General features: G+C 42.1%; 1 protein-coding gene and 1 non-coding gene across 7 annotated transcripts in view; both read right to left on the reverse strand.

Moving 5' to 3' along the window:
• Positions 1–1,178: 1,178 nt before the first annotated feature.
• Positions 1,179–26,944, reverse strand: part of SIK3 (SIK family kinase 3) — a 215,012-nt gene continuing 189,246 nt past the window's right edge. For 3 of the 6 annotated variants that reach the window (XM_039887970.1, XM_039887969.1, XM_039887975.1), the window contains 11 exons: positions 25,071–25,214; positions 20,660–20,810; positions 19,775–19,900; positions 19,414–19,499; positions 18,845–18,954; positions 17,180–17,519; positions 15,671–16,569; positions 6,809–6,972; positions 5,774–5,906; positions 4,723–4,892; positions 1,179–3,453 (listed from right to left, as the gene is read on the reverse strand). In XM_039887970.1, the coding sequence (XP_039743904.1) occupies positions 4,735–4,892; positions 5,774–5,906; positions 6,809–6,972; positions 15,671–16,569; positions 17,180–17,519; positions 18,845–18,954; positions 19,414–19,499; positions 19,775–19,900; positions 20,660–20,810; positions 25,071–25,214 (2,311 nt within the window). In that variant the 3' untranslated portion in view covers positions 1,179–3,453; positions 4,723–4,734. The remainder of the gene's footprint in view (positions 3,454–4,722; positions 4,893–5,773; positions 5,907–6,808; positions 6,973–15,670; positions 16,570–17,179; positions 17,520–18,844; positions 18,955–19,413; positions 19,500–19,774; positions 19,901–20,659; positions 20,811–25,070; positions 25,215–26,944) is intronic. The other 3 variants (XM_039887973.1, XM_039887974.1, XM_039887972.1) reach the window with 3 other exon arrangements.
• On the reverse strand, positions 22,538–22,656 carry LOC120622500 (5S ribosomal RNA). The gene has a single exon (XR_005658487.1). It is a non-coding gene; the product is annotated as a 5S ribosomal RNA (ribosomal RNA).

Consider the following 26,944-nt stretch of genomic DNA (forward strand, 5'->3'; position numbering starts at 1 on the left):
GAACATTTAATCTGAGAGCATGTGGTGGATCAGAATGGAGTTCAGGAGGTTTGGATTGAGTAGGGAGAGAGGAGCCCCCGCTGTCATTATGTCCTTTTTGGCAATTTTGTTACAGCTTTTGGTGATGAGAGCCCCAATTTAGACCCCAGGGCAGGGTATTGTAACCAACAAAATGCAAGATTCTCTCCTGCCCTTCTACTTAGGAGATAGGTGATGACAGAGCTTATCTGTGACCAGCGTGAGTGGAGGTTTGGCTCCTTGGGAGGCACACCAGCCTTCAGAATTCTTGACCTTTGCAGTCGGAGTGGGGTGGGGGCTCCTACAAAGTCAGAAAGGTCAGCAAGGATCTGTCAGCATGGCTTCTGTTTTCTAGAGCTCAGATCTCTGGGTCTACATCCAAGAGGCAATGCCAATTCCTCTGTGTTCATCCCAAAAGCCCCCTGGCCGACTTCAGGAGGAAGTGGCCTCTATTCCAAAAAGTTGTGACAAGTTGCTGGAAGGCATCTGGGTAAATCACTGATTGGTTTCAGAGACACCCGGCCTTCCATGGGAGTGTTTATAAACTCAGATGATTTTTGGAAGACCCTGCTTGAGAAGGCTCTTTTCTGTTCTAAACAGGCCCACCGTGACTTTCTCGTCTACCAAGGACTCGAAAGCTTTTTTAAGTTCCCTTTCAATCTTCTTTCTAGAGAATCAGTTATTTCCAGCTTCAGTAATCTTTATTCATAGAAGACCTTCAATCAGCTATCTCTTAGCCATGCCTGGGGTCTTGCTGGAAATTCTACCCTGCCCTTGGTAGTTCGGTTGTGGAAAAGGGAAAATGATAGGAAAAGTCCCCTTTCTATCTTAACAGTGGGCTGACTGGGGTCACTTCATAAAGGCCCCAGGTCTTTGAGGACCTTCTACTCCTTCAAAAATACCCTCTCAAGGAATGTTTTCCACCTGACTCAGCAAACTCAAGTGCTCCCTCCTGAGGGGGCAGAGTCCAAGCTGGGTGCGTGGGGCCAAGTATGGAGATGAGTTCAGGCTTCTAGAGAATGCTAGTTTTACAAGGTGGAGTGAGATAATGCACTGCTCGTAGCTCCACCCTGTGCTTGGTAGACTTCTTTAGCCTCTACCCGTGTGGATGCTTCTCCCAACTAGACTCTGAACCGCAAGGCAAATAATACAGCAACAGAAGATGGTAATCGGGTTTTTATTTTCACAATCCCCTACTGTCCAATTAAGTTACTAAGCTGTAAGTGCCCACAAAAAAGGGACTAAAGGTCTTACTGCAACTTGGGTCCGGAGATTTTTTTTTAATCCTTTTTTAGTTCAACATAAACGAGAAAGCAAAAAATACTTCTGACATTTTCAAAGGACAGAAATAGGAAAGTATATTCATATACATTCAACATATACTGAGCATATTGGTTACTACAATACAAAGCGATGATTTTTTAAAAGTGTAGTTCGCAAGATGGCACGGTTAACAGGCTCACTGGCTTCCCTCTTGGTGGTCACTGGAGGGTGGCAGCTGCTGTCCCGTCAATTCAGTCCTATGTAAACAGGACAGGCTGGGGGGGTGGGGGGCCAGTATGGGGCACTGGACTCGGACCCCAAAGAAGTCAAACTGTTCAGGCTTTCTTGGTAGCCTCCTTCTGGTGAGTAGTCGGTGGCCCCACCAAGTGGAGGGGAGACTGGAAACCATGAAAACCTGGGAAATATTCCAAGAAAGGTTCTTGCACTGCAGAAACCCATCGAGGGATATCGGGTCCAAGAGCTGAGCTGCCAATATCAGTGAGAAGGACAAGCTGCATGGGGATCCTGTCAGCAACATCAGGATGGCCATGCTGGGCACCCGCTTTCTTCTGTGCAAATTCAGGATGAAAGACTGGGAGGGGACTGGAGACCTTTAACTCTCCTTTCCCAGAAAAAAAGGATCAAGAGTCAGAATATTTAACATCTCTTTCTTGTTTTGAAGATTAAAGGAGATAACCTAGATCCTTCGTCAGCCCCCAGCCTGCAGAGAAGACTTTGGTTTCTAACAGTGAAGAAAAAATAATGACACAAACAATAGCTATTGCATATGCACTGCTTCAACTAGGGAAAGGAGACCACTACGTCTGTCACCGGCACAAGTAAGAACTGTTCACAATTACAATTGTAAATAAAATACTTTGAACAAAAGGTGCAAGTCACAATTCAAATAGAACAGAATCTGGTTAAACATTTCTCTTTTAAACAAAAATTACTTTTGTTTAATTAATTAATTAATAATAATAATAATAATATCAACATTTACCAAAAACAAGTCTTACATGATCAAGAATTAAAATAGGGAAGAGGAAAAGGGTAAGAGAGAGGCAGGGCCCAAGACAGCCTCCTAGTCTTCTTGCCTGTGACAAAGAGGCTGAAAGGGAAAAGTGTGTGTTTGTGTGTGTATATGTGTGTGTGTGTGTGTGTGTGTGTGTATACATATGTGCATATATATATACATATACACACACACACACATAACACATATATAGAATATGGAGAAAAAAATCCTTTTTATAGCATAATATAAATGAGAATGTAGTTGACACAAAAGCATAGTGTACTACTGTTGGGTGTTCATGAGTAGAACCAGCAGGATGGTAAAGGACTCTGACTTTCCAGGTTACCGGAGGGGAACTGAGTTACACAGCAAAGAAAAGGCTCACACTGAGATATTCTAACCAGCACCCCATCAACTTCAGGTCACTCCCAGCCTCCACACTAACATTTTGATATGATCTTGGCTGGACCAAATTATGTTTTTCAGTAGATGCCAGTAGTAAAGACCTCCCCAAGTTCTAGGCTTGGTGTTTCTCCTTTGGCTCTCCAAGTGCCAGAGGCCACCATCCTTTCCTTTCTGTTTTCCCAGCCACTAAGATTCCAGAGGATGTTATCCTTTAGTTTTTGCTCCTGTGGAAGAGCAATGCAGAGGACTGGAAGGTGCTCTGTGGATGGAGGCTAGGGAGGGGAGTGGCTCTGGGTCTCCTGGCCTCCCCGTATTCTAACTGCTTTGCTTTTCTGTCTCAAAAAAGGAAAGGAAGGAAGGGAGGGAGGAAGGAAGGAAAGGAAAAGAAAAGAAAGGAAAGGAAGAAAGAGAAAAAAGAAAAGAAGCAAAGTAAAAAAAAAAAAAAATTAAAAGCTCCAAACCCAAATCCAAACCCAACCAAACCAAACCACCAACTGCAATACACCAAATACACTTTCACAAAAGGTGGCAAACGTGGATTTCCTGTTTATTTCCTTGGTGATTTGGTCATACAAGCAAACGTGGCAACACCCCCTCAGAACCCAAAAGAACAGCACATTGATGAACCAAATGTGATGAAAGGAGCCTCGACATTCTGGGTGGAGAGAGACACAATAGCAATTTGGCGCAATGCTGCTAGATACTGTTGGTTTAAAGTCAACCTTTTCATTTCCGAGCTATATGCAAACCTGCAACAGAGCAGACAGCGAAGAATTAGTATGAAAAGAGAAAGACTCAATCATTCGATTGGAAACTTTTTCAAAAAAAGCCCTGATTTTTTTCTTTTTGTAATGCAAGTACCTAACTTAAACTTTGATTGTTGAGGCATCCATTTCAAAGAGGCATCTACTTCAAAGACTATCTTGAATAAACATATTGGCAGCCAAACGACTAGATAAGGAGCAGGTCCCCTCCCCCAACTGAGACTCCTTTGTTTTAGAGATCTTGGTTGATTTCACTAACTGACCATTTGGGCTACTTATTTGTTTTCTCTTCCCGTGCTTGAAATTCCTGCCATTCTATGTTTTAAATTCACAAATAGTGAGGCCAGGAAACCCCATGCCTCCACCCTTGACCCCAATAAAAGCAGAACTTCAGGCCTGTGCTTAAGCTTAGTCTTTCTCTCTCTGCCTGAGATCTTGCTGTGTGACCCCAGGCGTGCTCTTTCCAGTTCTTGCGAATAATAAACCTGCATCTTTTCATTTTCCCGATGGTTACTGCTGAAGGGTGCCTTACAATTGTAGTAAGAACCACAAAGACTGGTCCAGCCACAGCATTGGTTATTAATAGGCTAAGACCAGTAAAAAACAGACTGGTTCACTTTACCTCGGGTATTTTAAAAAGTCTGCCATATTGAGACTCTAATTCGGATTTGCCAGACAGATGAACTTTCATCAAGTCTTTTCTGTCAGAGTTTTCAAAGAACCAATACTACCTACTATATTCGTTTAGGCATTACTCCAGCCAAACTGGCCAATTTTCTGGTTTTCTACCACTGGCCTCTCATCACCTACCTATTTCTCCTGTCTAGAATATACTGCCCCTTGCAGCACAACCTTAAAACATATGGCTGGATGTGTTTTCTTCCTAGGCTTTATCCTTCAGGACTGAGTTCAAGGACTGCCTCTGATTCTTATTATCCTGACCCCAGAGGTGCCCTGATCTTCCGAGCCTGTAGTGCACTTACCGTCTCTGTGAAGGCTGTTACAGCACCTATAAGACATGTGTCTTATCCCCCATAATTAAACCAAGTGACCATGGCCAGCAATTTCTTCTGTATGCTCCGACCCATACCCCAAAACAACTAACACAATGCTTAATGACAGAGCAGGGAGATGGGAAGATCATGAGGGAAACAGTGGTGTTGTGGAGTTCACAGGAAATGACTCCCCTGATGGGATCGGGGTCCTGGCACTGGGCCAAAGGGCTGGGGAGGCCCCGGCCCGGATAACACTTACTCTCAGCTCCTGTTACACGCCTGCCTGTTCCATGCTGAAGGTGACCTCAGGATGCTTGTAGCTGAGCAGTATGTCTGTCATACACGTTGATGGGTAGCAAGAGGAGTTCAAATGCTGGCCACCATCAGTCAGGTCTGGGTGCTCATGACCTCCTAGGCTCTCCCTGCATTCTGCAAGACCAGAAAGAACATATGAGACTTGCAGGGAGCTGGGGTGGTAGGTGGGCAAGAGCGAGAGAGGAGGGAGAGATGTCTGAGCACCCACAGCCTGACTCGCAGCCCTAAATTCTAGCTCATTAGCAGGCCCTCAGGGTGTTTAGTGACTGGGCGCTGGAGACCAGGATTCTTCCTGTGGTCTCTTGAGTGTTCGTTTTTCCCCTTTCCTTTACTGTCTCCCACTGTCAAGCCCTACCAACAACTATAGTGTGGGAGAAGACAGAAAACCATGTTCCTCCGGACAGACTTCCCTCTTTAATGGAGAAGACAATTTTGCTGCTAGTTTGCTGATTACTGGGCACTCTCTGTGATCTAGGCATTGTGCTAAGTACTTTAAACTCACTAAGCCAACTGATGCTCACAACACTATCTAGATTATAGGCTCTATTGCTTCTGCAACTTTACACAGGAGGACACTGGAGTTCAGAAAGGCTAAGTGCCTTGCCCATGCACCCTGAAAAGGGCAGAAGCAGGATTCACTGCAGACCTGTCTATTCCAAGGCCTGTGCTTTGTATCTATTATGATACTCTCCCTTTACTGGTTCTAAGGAAAGGCAGACATATTCCTATGGACACAGTGCCCTTAATAGTTATTAAAGGAGTATCATAACAAAGCATACAAAAAGAAATGTAATACCCTTGCATTCAACCAGAAGATGTATTCCTTTATGCACTCATGCTGGGTGGAAAAGAAGTAGGGAAGAGTTTTGTGTCCAGAACCCGTTGGTGATGCTGCGACATCCCATGAACTCTTTATACAGAAAAGAGGAGCAGTGAAGATGGAAGTGGGGGCTCCAGGAACTTTTCTGGGGTGCCCCATGTGTAAGGCCCCTTACCCTCATTTTCCCCATCCTGAAACTGTTGGCTCCCCATGAGTGAGGACTGACTGAGAACTGCATCTGACATCCGAGCAGAACTAAGTGCTTTCCCAGCCACGAGACTCATTCCTGGCAAATTATCTAGCTGCACCTGCAGGAAACAATTAGGAAAAGAAGTAAGGATACCACAGAACGTGCCACTCACAGGTGACCCGCACAGACAGCTGTTCCCTCTAAAAGAGCCCAGGCAATGGGCAGCCTCAGGCACCACTCCCAAGCAGTATCACCCAGATTCCCTCTTCGGTGCCATATGAGGGGGAATGCTGAACAGTGACAGTGTGGGAAGCTATCACAGCTTCCCTCTATGGAGCAGGTGGGGTGGGAGAGGGTATGGTGGATCTCAGCTGGTGGACAAATACCCTTGACAGCTATATGGCCTTCCAAAACCAGGTTTCTGACCTATCCCCATCAACAGGAACAATCTGTCTTAGGACAGCACAGTCTAAGAGAACTCTCTGCGAGGATGGAAATGTCCACTGCCCTGTCCGATATGGAGTCACTAGCCACAAGTGGCTCTTGAGCACCTGAAACATGACTAGTGTGACTGAAGGACTGCACGTTAATTTCCATGTGGCTCACTGCTACCGCATTAGACAGTGCTGCCCCAGGAAAGCGGAGCTTTGCTGAGCCGGGTTGGCTCCCGTTATCTGAGTGAGTTCAACGCAGCTGCCAGAAAACCAACCGAGAGCCTCATGGTTCATTTTCTGGGGTTTGAGACTGTTTGGGGAGAAGTTTAATATTAAGACTAGAGGAAATAGATGGCAACTACTCTTGATTCCTCAGTCTAAAATTTGGAGTATAGATTCTGAGATTCTACTGGAGTTAAAGGCTGGTCTATTAGGGTGATTCAAAGACACACTCCTTAGCTCACAGAGGTGCTAGACTCTGGATGAAAACTGTAGGAGCAGATGCTATCTCACATTACTAAGTTCTGATTTCAAGGATGGGATTGGTTGAATTCTACTTCTGAGAAGTTGAAGGGGACCAACATACATAAGCATCGTCGCTGTTCTGAATTGTGTGGTGTCTCTGGAGAGTCCGGGGCCTGTGGTGCTCATTGACTGAGGGGCGTGCTGGATACCCAAGTCCATTGTGATCTGGCAGCTCCAGTGCTTGTCGTGTAGAACTTCTATCCATGCAGTTCCCTATGACAGACTCTGAGGAGACAGAGCAAAATAGGGTCAGCAGACCTAGATTTTCTCCCAGCACTATCAATGCCTATCAAACAAATGTCTTGCAAAGGACAATGAACAATGGTAAGGACCACATGTGCACTATCTACTAATCCTGTCACTGGTGATGGTGCTTAGAAGAGCCTGGACCAGCCTGCCAACCCTAAGACCTATAGCAAACATGAGCCTCCTTATGGAGGGATCCTACCCTTAGGAGAAAAATCTCACATATTGGCCGTTGGCTGGATCACACCAAACCTTTTCTTTTTTGTTCATTTCTCTGTTGACTTGACAGTGCTATGTTCCCAAACCTAGATGTACATAAGAATCATTCTTGAAACTTTCAGGAACCTCTAGCCTTGGAGTATGGCCTCCATTCTGTGGATGCCTTCTCTCTTCTTCCTTGGCTTCTACCTCAGTGTACCGCCCTAGCCCTCTCCTCTGCTTCTCAAACTGCTGCTTCCAACTCCTTCCATGGCTCCTCCACTCTTTGCATTTCTATCCTTGACCTTCTCTCTCCCCACACATACTTTGGCAATATCATCTATTTTCATGGTTTCACTTATATTGCTTCTATATAAAGAATCACTGAAACACTCTTTAAGTTCCAGATCCATAGCTCCAACTATTTTCCAGATATCTTTTTAATGGATATCCAACGAACATCTAACAGTTAACATACCTAATTCCAAACTCATCAACTTCTCCCACAACCAGATCCTCCTTCAGAGATCCTTATTTTGGTGCCCATTTTCCTAATCTAGGTATGAGCTCTTAGGGTCCTTTACTTCTTACTTCTTTACTCCTGGTTCCGCATCACCATAGGTCTAAAGAATCTACCTCTGCAATGTAGGTCATTTTAGTCCCTTTCTTTCCAATCTTACTGCTCTGTTAAAGCCTTATTACCTCTTGCCTGGATTACTACAATAACCTCTTAACCATCGCTCCACCACTATCCTACGAAGATTAATTTTTCTATAGGGTAGTCCAAACACCTGATTTTCATAACAATTTCCCAGCTTATCTTATAATGAGTACCTCATACTACTCTTCCCCATATTCTAAACACTAGTCAAATGGGACCACGTAACTCCGCACCCATTCACAATTTTATGCATTTGCCCTTGTTATCCCCTCTCCATGGAATCGTCTGTTTCTTCTTCCATTCCTGCTGATCTAAATCAAACCATTCTTCCAGGTTCATCTAAAATGTTATCATCTTTATGAAACTTTCCTTTTAAAACAGAAATAGATATTTTCTTCCTTTAAGTGTCAGAAGACTTTATTGAATTCTGATTACTCTAACATTTTTCCTGGCACCATGGTCAATTGTATATATCTTGTAATCATTCATAGTAGACTGCAAGTTCTTTGAGGACAAGAATTGCATCTTATGCACATCTGTGAGCCTTTAGTAATCCAGAACATTGTCCTATACCCAGTATTTAATAATTATCTCCTTAACCGATATTAATAAATGTTTTCTTAACATGAGTTAGTATCCTGTCACAGTCATGCAACCCTATGGACTGGATTTTGAAAAGAAAGAGGAGTTCAAGAGGAATGAATATTTTGTCTTGACCAAGGATGGTCAAGAAGACTACCAGGGCCACACCGAAGTTGATAAGATTCTCCTGGTTTCACATGTGGCTCCAGTCCGTAAGAGCCTGACACCTGAATATATGTTTTATTTCCTTGGTTGGTTTTTTGGGTAAAATCTCCTTGGGAACTACTGGGTCTATCTCCTGATGAAATATACATTGGTAAGACCAGGTTTTAAATAGTGTTTAGCATAGCCCCAGTGCTAACTGTACCATTCCAGTAGCTATTTGAATAATAGAAGTAAAGCATACTGCTTGTGTTGTGAGTAAAGGATTTCAGGTTTCCATATTCAAATGGTCTCCCTTTAACAATCAAGGTTAGGCCTGGGCTTAGGGGCTGAGGTAGACTAGGAACTGAGGGGAGCTGACGTGCACATTGCTGGTAATGCAAAACATTCTGGAGAAAATGAGAGGAAGGGGAGCTTCCCAACTACCAAAGATAAAAGCAGTGAGCAATCTTTTGAAAGTTTTGTGGGCAAAAAGGTCAAAGGAATAGCCAAAAATCAATTCTTTTGCTACTAAAAGCTAAAAGCCAGCAGAGGGAGGAAGATAAAGAAAGTCTACACCAAGATTTGCTCTGTGGGATTAGCTTACCCGTCTTACCCACCCAGCCCAATTCCTCTCAGTGGGCATGGATCACGTGCTGGCCCCTGGGCCAAACAAAAACCATTGGCAGGAAGTGGTGCAACAATTGCTTTATGCAGCGATGTACTGGCTCTCTTCTGCTTTGCCAAGAAGCAACATGAATGGTTGCCTCTTACTTTTTCAAAATATTTTCTAGTGCTTAGATTCTCTTCTTTCATAGCTACCACTATCCATTTAATTCTTTTTTATGGATATAGAACTAGATGCAAATCATATCAGCTGTACCCCCTTGCTCTCTCAAAGACAAACATGACAGTTCTCCTATTTAAAGATTTGTAAAGAATTATTCATTATCAAACATGAGAAAATAGAAAAGCTAACAAAATGTATAAGTCCTGGTTCTTGATATTTAGTTGCTTTCCATCTCTTCTAGAATCTTCAATGTGTTTGTTTGATATACATGCCAAGTCTCCTCTCTTCCTCCCTTTCTCTTCTTAAATTTATTTTTATTCCTGAAAATGGGGTTTCTCTGAACCCAAACACCCACCCTTCCTTTTGGCTCTGCCTTTGGGGAAGTCACATGGATCCTGTTCTCTTTGTCTGCTTTCTTCCTAGTCATCCGGTCTGGTGCCAACACACCTGAAAGTATCATAAAGACAGAACCAAGCTATTGCTTGACAAATCATGCAGTGAGCCTTCCTAACTTCCCAACCTAGAGCTCATGAGAACAAGCTCTGGGGTGAGGAAGGCCTGGACTTGAATCCTGGCTTCACTAGGATCCTGAGGAGTTACCTGACTTTACTGGGTCTGTTTCTTTATCTGTAAAACAGGACTTAACTCCATAGATATGTAAAGTGCTTACTAGAGCTTGGTACACTGTAAGAGCTCAGTAAAGACTGGCATTCTCATATTCATTTCAGAAATGTTATTTCTGAGGGGATAGGGCATACTGAGTCAGCTGACAAAAACAAACAAGTGATTTTATCACAGAACGCTACTTCCAGAATTATGGGGACAATCTACCCATATGTAAGTAAACAAGTGAGTTAATGAAACTTTAATTTCCAAAGAAAAAGCCTCTGGTTTAGGAGAGACAAATGTGTTAAAAACTAGATGAAAAAGGAATTGGGTAACAAACAAACCAGGGCTCTGTCTGCTCAAGTTTCAATATAATCCATGGGTCAAAGATCTTTTGCTTGGCAGATATGCTCGGAAAGTGTAGAATGGGAGGTGAGGAGGCATAAAGAAAAGCATATTAGACTAGGGAATCGGGACACTCTGAGTCAAGATCCAGCTCCATCACCAACAGAATGTATTGAATTAGGTAAGCCATTTTTTTTCTCTTTTAACCTCTGTTTCTCCATTTTAAAAATGACAGGTGTCTGGGAGCTCAGAAGATAACACATGTGAAAGAGTCTTTAATAAATGATGAAGTACTACACAAGTAAAATATGATTTTTAGTAAGAACATTGAGTTCCAAGTCTAGAAGTCCTTTCTGACATTTTAAGATGAGACCTACTGACCAGTTGCGGGTGGAAGAAGGTGCACACAGAATCACCTGCTGACCAAGGGACATGAAATTTAGGCTCAAATCTTTGGCATCCTTTAAGGCAAGCTCAGCAACTAGAGGAAATGTCAAGCTCAGCAAAGGATATATAATTAATGGCAGAAAGAGGACTTCTGAGAGCACCATTCTTGGGTCTTTACCATAATAAAGCTGAGAGAAGAGAGGATGATCATCTGATAATGCAAGGAAAAAAATACACAAGGAACACAATGCACACCACCACCTGTCTGGGGAACTCTGAGGCAGCTTGCACAACTCTCTGTTGAATCTGTCAATGTTGACTTGTCCTTACTGATTTACTGGGTTTTAAGAAAAAAAAATGAGATAAATGACATGTATGCATATTCTTCTTATAGGTTCTGAGGGGGTAAACCATCCCAGTCATTTAACCCCCATAAGAGGCCTGAGGTCCACTAATATCGCTGAAGCTGACTAAGCTCAGAGAAGAGGATGTGGTTTTCTTTGTGAGTTCAAGTTCATAATCTGTGTAAACTGGTTATGCTGTTGTACTTACTTATTTACAAAGTAAAAAAAAAAAAATCAAGTATATGGATTACAGAAGGAAAATAAACCTTAATTCTACTTCTAGAGTGTCAGATACGGAGATTATGGGCAGCATGGGGCATGTATAGACCTGAAACTTCTACACATTTCAAGCAAATCTTTAGCATGCTGCCTGCTTGGTGCCTTGGTATATAGAGTGGCTCCATACTGGTTGGTAGCAAGCAACCATAAAGGAAATAGGTAACTATGAACACTGATATGATGGCATTTAATTTTCCTTGACTAACACTAGTGATCCTTGTTATCTACCTTCAAATTCTAGAAAGATCGTACTATATGATTATAAGATCTACTCTTTATAATCATAGTTGCTTAACGATGGGGATACGTTATGAGAAATGCATTGTTAGGCAATTCTGTCATGCAAACATCATAAAGCATACTTACACAAACCTAGATAGTAGAGCCTAATACACACCTAGGCTATGTGGTACAGCCTATTGCTTCTACCCTGCAAACCTGTACAGTACATTACTGAACACTGTAGGCAATTGTAATGCACTGTGCTAGGATACTACAAAAGCCACAATGTCACTAAATGATAGGCATTTTTCAGCTCCATTATAATCTTATGGAACCACCATCATATATGCGGTCCATCACTGACCGAAATGTCATTAAGCAGCGCAGGGCTGTATATCTCTTACAGCACTCGTTAGGTAGCACTTCATGTTAAAGCTGTATATGAGACTGTCTTCCTTTCTTCCAATAGTGTTTAGGTTCCCCTAGGGCAGGTTCTTTAGCTTTTCATCTCTGCATTCTCCACAGCACCTACAACACAGTCTGTGAAACCTAGTCATTCAATAAATTTTGTTGAATTTGCTCTATCATGGAAATAACAGATGAAGTGTTTTGAGTCTAGAGTATGATTTCACAGAGGTAGAGGTAAATCATTCGAGGAAGCAGCAGACATCACCCCTGTCCAAAGAGATAAATGAATGTGAACTTATCTCACTTGCTTGGCAAGGTGGTGGAGGCAGAGCATTAAAACCCTTTCTTGGCAAAAGTGACAGATTCTTTGGTAATGTTAAACTGTGAGCTCACACGTTTTTAAATGAATAGAAAGAATCATGTCAGGTTAAAGCAGGGAGATTGTGAAGCCCCAATTGTAAAGGGATCATAACATATATGTCTCAGGGTTATTGTGAAAAAAAAAAAAGAGTAACTGAGTTGAAAGCACCCTTCATGGAGCAGACTTACTACAAACATTAATCCCACTCTCCTTCTCTTAGGGGGCATTCAGCTTACCCCTAACTACACAGATGAAGAAAGGGAGGAGGAGAGATTACATGCCGGGCCCAACGAGCTCCGATGTTTAAGGTTAAGGACAATGAGGATGCTCCAGGGTGCGAAATGGTTTTAAACATACAGGTATACATCTCTGAAGGGATTTTAACTCTGGAGCAGCATTAGGCTTCCTCGGACCATTAGTTTCTCTACTGCATTGTTTCATTATGTGGGATTCTAAATACATTCTAAATACACAAAGTAATAAATTTGTGAGTTTACTTGTTAAAAATAATTGTATATGTGGTTCCGAAAGTCATAAAATAGATGTTAGAAAGAGGTAAGATGAATAGTATTCAAGCAGGAAAAAGCATACTCTGTAGCTAAGTTAAAAAGTAAGTTTAGTGTAAATTGGGTAGAAAGACGGAAGAATAATCTCTATAATACATTAGCAAGCAGGGTAGGAGCTAAGACTACAGCTTCTAGAAATGCTCATACCAAAGACCAGGAAAAAAAAAGATTTAAGAGAAAAAGAGGACTTGGGGAGCGGGAAGCAATACCTGCAAAGCTGATAATGAGGCAATGAGGACAGGGGAGTTCTGAGCTAGAATCTTTAGGAATATACTTAAGGCTTGATTCCTCCAGAAATCAGAAGAGAAGTTTGTAGGGAATGACGGCGATAATGGTGGTAGATATAAGAAAGTAAGGAGAAGGAAGAGGAAGAAGAAAGGTAATAACAGTAACTCAGGGGAAGTAGGAGGGATTTGTCAAAAGAATCATAAAACCAAGTTTGGGCTTGAAGTGAAGGCCTTAAATTTAAAAAAAGGAGTATGACTGATTGATAGGACTATGCATTGATTTAAAACTTGCTGGAAAATTGAGCAGTGTGCCACTATTCTCTTGGCACACTGCAGTTCCACACACTCCACTCCACTGGTCTTTCCTCATGCTTCTCGCCTAAATCCAAATGGCAAAATCCTCTTTATCCATCAAACCCAACTCAAATGCCACTTACTGCTGGAAGCATACTCCTTCTTCTGAGAACTAATCTCTCCCTCCTCTGGTGCTCCCACACCTGTACCAAACACATTCTGCCTTACTTTAGGTACTAAAGAGACAAGCAGGCCTGCCAAAAGGAGATTCCTCTAACAATTATGGAACACAGGTGAATTCAAGCCCTTCAGCTTTTCTGCACAGAAGAGTCAAACAGGAGAGAAAAGGGAAGAGAAATTTGAACAAATTTTGAACAAAAATATTTCAAAAAGTGTTTCAATACATGGCAATCCAGGGTTGTGGGAGTGGGCAGTGTACACTAATTGCTCCAGCTCTGCTCTTTCCTCAGAGCCTTGCACGCCAAGGACATGACCCAGTAAGCATCTGCTAGAGTGAACTGAATGACTTTTGGGTTCATATGCCACTTACCAGCTGTTGATCTTGGGGGCAAATTACTTAATCTGTGCCTCAGCTGTCTCACTGATAAAATGAGGATAATAAGAGTTACTACCATATAGGGCTGTTAGGAGGATTAAATGAATTTATATATGATAGCATCTCATGTCTGGCACATGGAAGACACTAGAAAAGTTAGCTTTTTATAACTACAGTATGCTAACCTTATGGACTGTTTCCCATAGTATCCCTAATACCATCATCATCCTGCCTCTGCTAGAACACTCCAAGTGATAGGAAGCTCCAAGGCTGCTGAGGCAACCTATTCTGGAAAGTTCTTATAAAAATCTTCCACAGAGAGTTGAAATTTGCTGTACTTCTCGCCTGATCTTGGTTCTGCCTCAAAATGTGAACCCTGAAAAGTCTAATGCCTTCTTCCATCTGACAGGTATGACAGTTTTCCTTAGTGCCCCCTGCCAAACCTAAACATTCTCAGGTCTGTCAGCCGTTCCACGTACGACCTGGTTCTTGAAATTCCCACTATCTTAAAAATACAGCAGCCACTGGTGAACACAACACATCTGACTGGTGTAGACTTCTAAGGTGAATGGCACTCAACTGTCCAAAAGCACAAGATTTAACTGGTGTTTTCTGCAACCACGTGTCCCTCCCTATCAGTGCATTATGAGCACAACCAAAAGGTACCAAGTCTTCTTCACATAAACTGATTTAGAGCAAGGTCTTCTATCCTGCTCTGTGCTATGAGACCTAATTCCCCTAGAAGTTGAGTTTTGTGTGTTGACTTTAAAAGACAGAGCAGGAGATGCAGGTAGCTCCAACAAGGGAAGGATGGAAGACATGCTAAGTTTCAATGTTGTATATTTTATGGGTAAACTCATTTTTCACAATCTACAGTGAGAGAATGGATATCAGTCCAGAGTTTGCCTAACATGAATGCCATGATGCTAACGGAACAATGTTTTCTGAGTATAATTTACTTACGGATGGTAATACTAATCTTCCTCAGAATGAAGATGAATGTGCTCATTTATTATGAAGTGATACAAAATGAAATGACACAGGGACCCTTATGCTGTAATAGTCTGCATTTAATTTATTAATGAAATGATCAGAGTAATAATAGTACCTCACGTTTATATCATACTTTCAGATCATCAAGTGCTTCTTTCTCTTTCATGCCCTCATGCACGCACATTATGTATAAACACAAACATGTGTATGCATGTTTTAATCTTCCCAAATACTCTGCAAAGCACCAATACTACTCCTGCCCCTTTTTCACAGAGGAGGAAAATAAAACCTGAGGGTTTAAGTGACAAGGTTATCGTGTTCATGAACTGAGGTACTCTGACTTTTGGTCCAACGCTGTTTACTACTAAATCATATTTCCTTAGCACTGGCTGACTCTTTTCTATTACAGAAGTTAAAGTTAGCTATTTTGATGACAGTCAAGAAATTCTGGATCCCAAGAAACCATAGTATGAATATGGGAAATAGATAATATATCTTACTGTTAATTATCTATCACTATCTTTTAATTTGAAAACAGACCCCTTACCCACCAATACCCACTTCCTACATGCTTCTCCCTCAAAAAGCCCTGAAGGTCTTCTCAGGAATTCTTTTTTTCTTAGGAACACAGAGTGCTAGCTGAAAAAGCATAACATTACTAGGTTAATTGAATTGGAGCAGATTGGTCTAGGACTTTTAATTAGAAGGGACTCTTACCTCGGCTGGAAACCTTATTTCTACTGAATGCAGCAGTTGGCTGATGTCGATATGGATGTATCCCCAAATCCTGTGCGTGACTCACAGTTCCTAGTAAAGATTCAGGGTCCCCAGGTCCACCAGTACTCAAGAGCAGGGGGCTGTCATGGCAACTTTTGGTCAATGTAGTTGAACTCTTCCTGTCTGGAAAGCCATCCTTGGCCCCCTCGCATGAGCACTCCTCTTCCATGCTCTCTGAATGCATGAGTGCCGGCTGGTGAGCATAACCATGGGTTGGGCTGGGTGAGGAAACCTGGGAGATACATTCTTGTGCCCTGATTTGTAGAAGATGCTGGGGGCTGGTGTGGTGGTGGTGATACGAGTCAGCATTTTGATATGGTAAAGCCTGGTGCTCTGTCATACTCTGTCCCCCAAGATTGGGAGACAGACTCCCAGCATCCCCCTGGTTCATATGCCTTAACAGTTCTTGGTACTCTTGTTGTTGTTGCTGCTGCTGCTGCTGCTGCTGCTGTCGCTGCTGCTGCTGCCTTTTAATTAGCTGTGCAAACTCTGCTGGGGGCAGCCGGATGTCCGAGTGGCCGGTGAGTGAATGCCGGGGAGAGAGCAGTCCTTGAAGGATGTGGGGTACCTGCTGGTGTCTTGTATAGTCTGGTGGTGTGGGGGACAGCAGGGCCTGCTGTAGTGCTGACGTGGTATAGTGAGGTGGCTGCTGATGTGCACTGGGAGGGAAGGTGGGGAATTGGTCAAGTGGAGGGACTTTCAGGGCTTGGGTTGGAGGGAACCCCACTCCTGTTGAAGGGCTGTAGCTGCTGGGGGAACCCCGGGACTGGTCCGAAAACAGATGGGGGTGTAAATGCGCCTGGTCGTAGTTAGCAGGGGAGAACCGATTCACGTTCAAGCTGCAGACACAAACGGGAGTGAGTACCAGGCATCCATGTAACAAGTGTACTATACTCCCCTGAGGAATAGCTATTACTCTTTCTCAGTAGGGAGCCCCACGGATACAGAGAACTGTGGTGTGACTGGGAAGTTGGGGATGTATGCATTATCCCAACTCATACCCGCCCTCACTTATCCAGTGGTGTCCAAGGGATCCAGGGCACTGTGTATAACAGACCCAGCTCTAGGTTGAAGCAATTTGGCCTATTTTACAACATCACTTGAGTTATTAAGAAGCACCAATCTCTTAGAACATGAGTGACAGAGAGGGAAAGGATCCTCAAAGAATAGACAGGGGAACTGGCATTTTTACCAATTCTTCTAATAGGCCACTTCCTTCTTTGTAGACAAATAGTAGGATAGCTCTGTCATTTTCTTTTCCTGTCTCATTAGCATTTTGTTCCTGGATCAATAGGTTTCAAGTTCATCCCAGATACACTACACTGATTTTAGAAAGGGTAAAATGAGCATAGCTCATTCTCCTTCTCTCCTCCTCTCTCGCCCTGCTAAGGGGCCTCCTCCCACCTGGATCACCTGGATGAATGGATGGATGACTTTAGGCATCCTTACCTGTGGGCCTCGGCACTGTCAGCACTCAGTTGCTTGGACAAGGGCCGGTGCCCATAGTTGAAGGTGGCCATCAGGTTGGCACGGTGCTGCATCTGAATCTGACTGGCACTGGGGCTGATGGAGATGCCCCGCCCAGCAGAGCCTGTAGTTGTCCCTGGCATATTGCTGAGCATGTCAACAGGCTCCTGTACTTGGATGGTCACCTGCTGTGACTGGGTAGGCTGCTGTATGCCCAAACAGGTTAGTGCCACATTGGGAGGAGGAGAACAGTTCTCAGGCTGCTGCTGGAAGATTGCACTGCGGGAGGGTAAGCCTTGAAACTGGGAGGGAGATGCAGCACCTGGAAAGAAAAGAACCTCAGAGTGACCAAATACCTGGATTACCAGCGAGCTGGAAGTAATGGATGCCAGTGAGGACACTCAGACTAAATACCATCTAGAACAGTGCTTCTCAAACTTTAGCTCACCTGGAAGACTTGTTAAAACACAGATTCCTAGGCCCTACCCATAGAATTCTGCTTCAGTAGGTCAGGGTACGGCCCCAAGGATTTGTATTTCTTTTCTTTCTTTTTTTTTTTTTTATGAGATAAGGGTGAATTTACTGTATATTCTTATATTGGAATATATAAATATAAACTATAGATTTTTACAATGATGAGATCAAATTATCTTGTTTCAGACTTCTTATTTAAGAGATAGTATACATCTTATCACTCATTTTTTAAACAATCATTAAAAATAGGAATTAAAACATTATTTCCTTAATAAAAACATATTTAATGTAGAAAAGTGAAAAAAATACAGGCAATTACAATGGAAAAACAACTGCTAACATAACTATACACAGATACATTTTGATATCGCCTTAGTCTATATCCAAGGATTTGTATTTCTAATAAGGTGTCCTGAAAACTGGTCTATGGATTATTCTTTGAGTAGCTCTGATGTAGGGCAATGCATCTCAAACTCTAATGTGCATACCAATGGCCTGGCGATCTTGCTAAAATGCAGGTTCTGATTTAGTAGGGAAGGGACCTCAGATTCTAATTTTCCTGCTGATATTGTTGGTTGGGGGACCCTGCTTTGAGTAGGAAGGATATAGAGACTGATTTAGACTCTTCAGGGGATCTAGATTGCGTGGTATTACTTAAGAGGTTATTAGTTTTTGGAATACTAAATCCTGGTCTCTTGTGCTGGCCTCTAAAGACCCATATCAATTAGGATATACTCATCTTTATCTCAATCTAAACATCCACGAGAGGAGCCACATGTACAATGGATAACCAAAAGGAGGCATGACAATAAGAAAGGTTCTGATAGCAGCTTTTTATTTGGCAGAGTTGGAGGGGATTTATTTAAAATATTAATAATAGTTAACTTTTATTGAGAACTTGTTTGTGCCAGAGACTGTTCCAAGTGCATATATTTATTCATTAAATACTATTATCCCTATTTTACATTTGAAAAAGCTGAGATATACTGAAGTAACTTACCTGCAGTTCACACACGTCAGGAGTTGTTAGAAACAGGATTCAAATCAAGGCAGTCTGGCTCTAGAGCCCATACCCTTAAATACTATGTTATCCTGCCATTCTAATCAACTGCTTGTGGCATTGAAGACTAAGACTCATTTTTTCCATGGTTCAGTCTAAACCTTTCCACTCACCGTGAGACTGGATCATGGCACTGTTCATGGGGGGAGGACTGTTACTAGGTTGTCTGAAGAGATGGTTGTTGGGGTGGCTGGGGGGTGGACTCGAAGGCTGAATCCTTAACCTTAAAAAACAACAAAACAAGATAAATTTCCCGAGGTGACAGTATAACCTTGAAGTGAGCTTCAGCCATACGATACACACAAGCAGAAACTTTTTAAGTTTTGATAAGCCTTCAGCCTAGAAAAACATAAATAAACCATCCACCATAGTCAACTTAAAACCTACCCAACAACTTATTTTACCGGATTTCCCAGACAAAGAGGCAGAGGTCAATGTCGGCCTCTGTCTGGCCTCTTGATTTAGATGTCAGATTACTTTATTCATGGGGCTAAGAAAATGAAGTGGCACATGAAGTCAAGATTTTAGGGAGGCTGCTGAAATTTAATTTGGTTTCTCTGCTTTTCAAATAGGTTCTTCCAAGATGAAAGCTCAAGCCAGTCAGTATCTCCCATACAAGTCAGGGCAAGGACACCAAGCTATAGAGACAATGGCTTAGTCACGAAACAAAATGATTCATTACCTCTGGAGCTGGTGGGTGAGGAGGGCTGGCTGATTTTCACATGCAGCCTGAAGGGGTGGAGAAGGCTGAGGAGGACAGATAGAGTCCTAAAACATATGAGGGGAAAAAAGAAAAATAATTGTGAGCTTGAAGATTAATCAGAGCTATTTTCAGGAAGGGAAGAAACAGAAAGAACTATCCCTCACTGAGACTTATGCTTTTGTTGTTCATCATAAGGTTTGATTTTCTTTATTCAAACATGTCAACCGTAAACACAACTCAACTCCATTTTGCCCTACATGATTTCCTCCAAAATTCACAGGCGAATCAGCCTGAAAGCAAACTCCAAACAGGTTGGAGAAAGCAAAGAGTGAAGGCCTACTTGAATTTGTTGCTGGAGAATTTGATGGTGCTGCTCCTGCTGGTATAACATATGCTGCTGCTGGGTCTTCTCCAGGGTTCTTTCATCAATCTGCCCCCCGTACATCTTCTGCAGCTGCTCACACTCCTGAAGGGGAAAGCAGTTAACACAGATGGGATGCAGCCAGGCCCACCCCATGCAGTGATGTCAGCAGATGCAGATCTGCCCCAAGGTCTCATGGGCAGAAAGAGCAACAAGAGAAGAATAGTGTCCTTGATGAGCAAGTAACCAATTTATATAGGTATTTGTGTACTAAATATATATTCACACTCCATTCTGCATGAACTAATGGAAAATGCCAAGGATGGTCTGTGTATAAGTCAAAGTGTCCAGTGTGAAATCTGTGTACAAAGAACATGCGACTCGAAGCTCAGCATAAGGGAGGCAGAAAGGAAACTGGTCCTCTAGAGAAGGCTGGAGGTGCACTTCCTTCCTCTGGGCGCACCATTCCATACCAGCTGTAGAGTACGCCAGGTGGTTAACAATGCAGAGCAGGCTCCAACAAGACCCAGTGCCCATAAACCACGAGAGGAATGCCTGGGTTGCTTAGAGGTACCTTCCTTGGTGTTTCCCACTGCAACCTAAACCCAGAAATTCCTCTCTAATGAACTACAGAGACAGGAGGAAAATTTAGTCCCTTCATGGGGAATGCAAGTTTGATCCTGGGGAAAGCTGTACGTAACAAGAAGCGAGCAAAGAGCATGAGAAAGCTATACAGTTTGGAACCTATAACACCGCAGTGCTGCTGACATGAAGTGGGCAGAAAGTTTAACACCCCAGGCCTCCTGCAGGACTGGTTTCTGTTACCCATACTTCTCCAAAGACGCCTGCCATCTCTTCCATTACCTGCTGCAACTGTTTGATGCTGCTGTTGTTGCCCATTTTTTCCAGATGAGCTTTGAAGGCCTGGATGCTTGCAGCCCCATCTGAGAACCGGCGCACAGGGGAGAAACGCTCCGTAGGGAGGTGCAGGGTGTTGGAGTCCTTGTAGGTAGAGCTGAATACATGGGAAGAGAAGGTTAGGGGCTAGGACTCAGCGGTTTTGACCAAATCACGTAGGGACTGCTGTTCCAGATGAACACAAAGATGGCTGGCTGCCCATGCAGCCCTGCATATTATGCCATTTCCATGCCATCTCCAGAGGCCAGTCGTTTCCCTAGCCTGCTTCCCTTTAGAGTGCTCCAGGTGCACATCTTCCATTTCTACTTACCTTTAGTTGGCTTAATTTCCAAGCCTGGTGAGGTCCTGGGATCAAATACGTCCAGTTCTTACAAATATACTTCTTAAGATCCCTGACGTCGAGCTGTATGTAAACGCTTACTTTTATCATCATGTCTCTATCTAGTGCCTTTAGAAACCTAAAATTCACTATTTGACCCAAAGTTTTCCCTGAGCAGCAATCTCTATATGACCAGAGGGGAAACTACTATCAGCTCTGTGGTCAACAGTTTGGCCTGGAATTCATAGATTCTGTACTAGAAAATGGAGGGCAATGGGGACTTCAGATTCCCAGATGGAGATAGCACATTCTTAAGGAATGTGGGCTGCAAGATCCTGCATGTACCTGGTCAATGCAAATAATATTACCTACTGTTAAAATTAACTTCTCAGAGCAGCAGCACCATCCCAATCTCCTAATGAAAGAATAATCATGTGGATTACCTTCAAAAACCTCACTGGTCAATCAGAACACAGCCAGCATCTTAGAGAAAGAAAGGACAAGCTATTGATAAGAAATGCTATAGATAGCATCAGGGTTAGATGCTAAAACCTATACCTGTTACCTAATCAGAAAGAGATGTTTATGGGTTAAGCTGATAAAAGACAGCCAAGGCAGCATTCTGGCAGCTGATGGAAAGGATCAGGGTTTCATGTCCAGGACAGAGATGACATCACAGTGAATTATTGGTGAAATGATGTCCCACCTTGCTAGTTACTCATTCTGTACTGAAGTAAAACCAAGGCTAAGGAAGTTAACAAGCGAGTTCAAATACAAGGCAGACAGGGAGGAAGAAGGAGCGTGATGACTGTGCCAAGGGGTGAGAAGAGTTCTGGCAGCAGGTGAAAGACCTTTACCCTCTCTTTTCTAACGATGATTTCTGTTTCAGACTCTGAAGCTTGCCACAGGAGCAAGCCAATGAAATGGGCACGAACATGTATTTGTTTCAGTAACACAAAAGACAAATGATTTTGACAGACACACTCCAGAAACGGTGATCATGAAAGCTGCTTTCAGGGGCATTCCCTCAATACCTCTTATTTTTGTTTCTACTTCAGGTGTTTGAAGTTAAAGCAAACAAATATTATTTTCTCCCAAAATTGGATTCTTACACTTTCAATATTTTCTAATAATGGACACATTTCTGATGCATTCGGAAAGCTGTGTTCTCCAAGTAGTTAATACAGCCTATCTGTATAAAACCCATTCTCTCCCATTGGAGCAATACTCCCAGGTCCAGGGATCTCATGACTTTTCCAGAAGCACAGGTTTTGAACAGACTGACACCCAAGTCAGTCCAGCACAGTAACTTCAGAGGAACAGTTCTGATGTAGTTGCTGATTTTAGAAGCACTGATAGTATCAACTGTGGTTTATTTATTTATTTTTAATGATTATCCTTTTTTAAAAAAATTTTTTATTTTTTAGGCAAGACAACCCTTGGTTGACCTCACAGATTGCAAAGACCTTGTCAGCTTACAATCCCTTATTTTTTAATTTTTTTTATGCCTACAGCACCTGGTCTTCCTAGGTGGTCTCCCATCTAAGTACTAACCAGGCCCGACCCTTTTTAGCTTCCGAGATCAGATGGGATCGGGCTTGTTCAGGGTAGCATGGCCGTAGACTATCATTTATTTTTATTAGCAATCATAGTCAAACTCAGAACAGCCTCATATTAGGCTGATATTCCCACTACACTTTTCAAATAGGGATTGGTTCCCCCAGCTAGATATTATCAATCTGTTAGGTTTTTTTACCTTCCTCTTAAAAACTTTTATTTTGATATGTCATACTTAGGAAATAGTTGCAAGAACAGTACAAAGAACTCCTATATTTTACTCAGAATCTCCAACTGTTATTGCATTGTCCCATTTATTATTTGCTTTATATATTTATGTATTTCTTTTGAACCATTTGAGACTATTTGAGAAAAACATCCTGTGTTTTTATTTATAAGTACTTCAGTGTTTATGTCTGAAGAATAGGACTTTTTCTTCCATATGTGTTAGGTTTTTTTTAATCACACTTGAAAACTTTAAAAATTTTAAATTATATACTTCCAATGTTAAAAAGATTGATCAGACTCCTCTTTTGTCTCAATGCTGGACTTTACCTATTATATGCCAGAAGAATATATATATATACATATATGCTGTTCTTCAGTCATCTCCTCTGGAAAATAAAAAGAATTCAATAAACTATCTGGGCCAACCATTTTCAGTGTTTTGTGGCCTTGGAAAGTTTTCTCTTTTCCCCTGAAGACTAACTTCAATTTCTTGTCATATTTTTATAGTAACCCATCGAGACATGCTGAGTTTACATAAATGCCACCTTATACAATCTGCCACTCATAAAGCATTTATTCCGATTTAAACTGGCTTGACTACAGGAAACCCTTGAAACACTCTATCAAGAGTGTTCATGTAAAAACAGACAGCAGACAGATTTCTAGCAGGCAAGGCCTTAACAATGACTGCAGGCAGGGTGGAAACCACACACACGGAGCTATGGGCCAATGTGGTCTTCCTTAGTAACAAATGTAAACAGGATACAGAGTCCGTGATAAAGGCTGACTGTAGAGATGTCCCAATCTTTATGTTTCCTTGATAACAATACCTCCTGAGAACACTTAGAATTAAACAAGGACACCCAAAGGACTTCAGCTAAACAACAGATCCTGACAAGTGCTGAAAAATTAAGTGTCAGGCTATGGAGGAGGGGAAGACAGAAACAAGGAGAAACAAAGTTATAAAGAGTCTATTAGGTATTAATGTAGAGCTCAGAGTTATTAAGAAATCAGAGAAAATTTATGGGGTGGAAAGGTAGGTCTTAATAATCCCTTAAAGTGCCCTTTAATGTAGTACCCTAATAATGTAGGTCCTGAAAGATTGTCCTTGGAAAAATACTGTCTTTCTGTGCCATCAGAGTTTTCTTTGAGAACCGTCTTTCCTGCTACTCCTAACAGACTCCTGCTACTCCTACTAATAATTTACTAAGTTATTCAGTCATTTATAAGAGCTTATCTGCCTCTTTTCAGCATTCCAACGTGGCACTAATTATGTATCAGTCTGCTCAGAGTTCACCTGTCTCTGCTGATTACATCGATGCCAATGGGTAACTAGTCACAATAAAAACAGTGTGGCAAGCTTGACAGTATGAGCTGGTTGCAAGATTTAATAACAATACATTTATAAACTTAATTTCCTTGGAATGTGACTGCTTTTAAACCTTCCCAAGTAAGAATGCTTTTCGTTGTCCTACCAAAAAGATTAAAATAAGCTCTAGCATTTGGGGGTGGCTTTGAAAGTATGTCCCATGAGCTTGGGGATGGCTTCAGAATGGGTATAGCTAAGATTTTAGTCATCAAGGTATTTAGAGAAGATAGTCGCCTTCTTAATCTAGCAAAATGTCATTCCCCTCTGCTTCTAGGCTTACTTGGATTCAATTCTGTGAAGTTTTCTTGGCCACGAAGGTTAAATTTATTTTTATTTCTTCAAGAGAATGAACTATAAGTGTGTCAGAGACCTAGTCAAAGATTTTGCCATCGGAATATTGCAAGAATGACTTTTCAAGTACGACATTCAAGAGGATGCAGTATCTCTGCTCTACCATTCACAAAGGGATGTATCTTCCTCTATACCCTAGCTCATTGTTCAGTGGTAATACAATAAGCAATGCTCATTCTTTTGAAGGTGATGAGTTATTAAAGGTCGAGTCCATTAATATGTCTACAAATTCTCTTATTTCCAGTCGGCCTTCTGAGAGCTTCACCTGCTTGTAGGTTCCAAGTTCAATTTTATCTATGAGTAAATATGTAGAATCACGAGAATCGACTACAGACAATAAACATGTCTATGAGGTAACAGGAAAGAAGAATCTTGCATTGCCCTGTGCACTGCTTAGTGCAAGGAGCTGAGAAGAGGTAAGTTCAGGATGCTATTTAAAGCCTCGATGCTAATCGACATCACTGTAAGACTAGCCAGAAGGGTGCCTGTCCGATGAGCCTCTAAGAGCTCACATGGCTCATGTGGCTACTCACCGATGCTGATCAGGTACCAGGTGAGGGGGCCAGACCCGGGAACGGAAAGGCTGCTGTCCTAGCTGCCGTTGTAGGTCCGGTGGGATCTCAGCTGTAGGGTTGGTCATGGCCAGTGTATGTCTTTTGGACCTATTTGCCAAGTACCTGCAACAAGCAGGAGCACATTTCATAGTAAAACAGACAGACAGGAATATTCCTCAGCAAGAAGCATTAGAAGTTAATCCAAAGCACTCAGAATGAAATAGTGTAGAGCTCCAAAAGGGCTCGATGGCAAACAGATCTCTGACTGGATGAAAGTGAAACATGTCCAACAAAAGTTGGCTTACCACTGAAGAGGATGAATTTTGAACCTAAGAGCAGCTGTTGAAGAGAAGAGAGAAAGCAGATGAAGCTCACAAAGAGGATTGGTTTTCCTTATTTCATTCCACTCAACAGAAGAATTTACTTTCTACAAATTTTATTCTTCTTTTCTCTCCAAATTTCCAAAAATATAAGTCAGAGAAAATGAGCCCGAAGGATCATTCCTAGAGATGAGCCAACGGAGATATTCAGAAGGGTTCTGCATACGTCTCTGGATCCCATTGGCCCCCAGGTTTTGAGACTGTCCTCACTACAAGCCATGGAAAACAGATCCTTCCAGTGAAGTCCAAAACCATCTCTTCCCTCAGGCCTCCTGATTGTAACTCAGTCATCAGAGAAGACAAACTAATATTGTTCCCAGGGAGCTAACATTCTCTAGAAGATGAAGAAATGAAACCACGTGAAATGTTTGAAATTGTTTTAAGGGAGAAAAAAGGCAAGGTAAGACAACAGAAGTTTCAAAAGCTGAAAGGCTGACAAGCTGATGACTATTATTCTGAAGATCTTTCAGATCTACCACTTGATCAATACCATTAATAAGATATTGGTCCCCCTTTGTCTAGTTGATGTCTTCCTCCACCACTGCTGCTCTTATCGGGCATACATAAAAGAAGTATCATTCTTTTTCATTACCTCAAAACTAATGGGCATTTTACTTTTCAAATGTTGGTCTAAAGAAGAAGGTAGAGTTGGAGGAAGTAGTCTAAGACAAAACGAAATACTGCTATCCAATTAAAGTAGGGAGGCAATAAGTTTCCTAATTTCTCTCCAAGATACCAGCAGATCCCATTTGCAACTTTATATATCCTGTTATTTGTAAACTATAGAAATAACAGAATTGAAAGGAAAAATAAGTTACCACAATTTTTCTATTTGCTAAGCTGTAGTAGGAGCTGATCCACCTGCTAACAACCCTGTTCTCCACATTCTTTCCACATGGGACCGACTTCTTTTTGAATAGCAGCTCTCATACAAAGCTACTGGGGGTAGGAAGAGAGTACTGGCCAGCAACCATCAGGTTCTACACTTGATCTTAGCCAAAAGGCCAAAAAGCGATAACCATCAGGTTCTTAAAAAGTGGTCTTGTTTCATTCTTAACTACTTTTCCCATTTAAGCTAAAAATAGTTAACAGACTAACGAGTAATTAATGGTATGTAAACTTTCCAAAGAGTAAGCCATTAGCAGTTTTAATATCCATTTGATAAAGACACCCAAAGTTTCCCCAAGAACCCATGAAAACCATTTTATTTCAACTTCCCTTAAGGGAAAAACATATCATCTTGAAGAACACCTGTATTTCTGGGAAAAATACATGCTGGATTCTGGTCAAACCCCCGTCCCCGGAAAATCAGAATGACAACTCCCACAAGGGGGCATGCATAGAGGACTATGACTAATGGAACTGAGGTAAAATGAACAGTACAGCATGCCTGATGGTCACCATTTTCTGTGAATTAGGCATCGCTCAACAAGGTTCTGCAAACAATGGATATTTGCATCTGTCCCTGGCCCG

Source organism: Pteropus medius, unplaced genomic scaffold (genome assembly GCF_902729225.1).
Source record: "Pteropus medius unplaced genomic scaffold, Ma_sr-lr_union100, whole genome shotgun sequence".
In the NCBI taxonomy this organism is placed as follows: Eukaryota; Metazoa; Chordata; class Mammalia; order Chiroptera; family Pteropodidae; genus Pteropus; species Pteropus medius.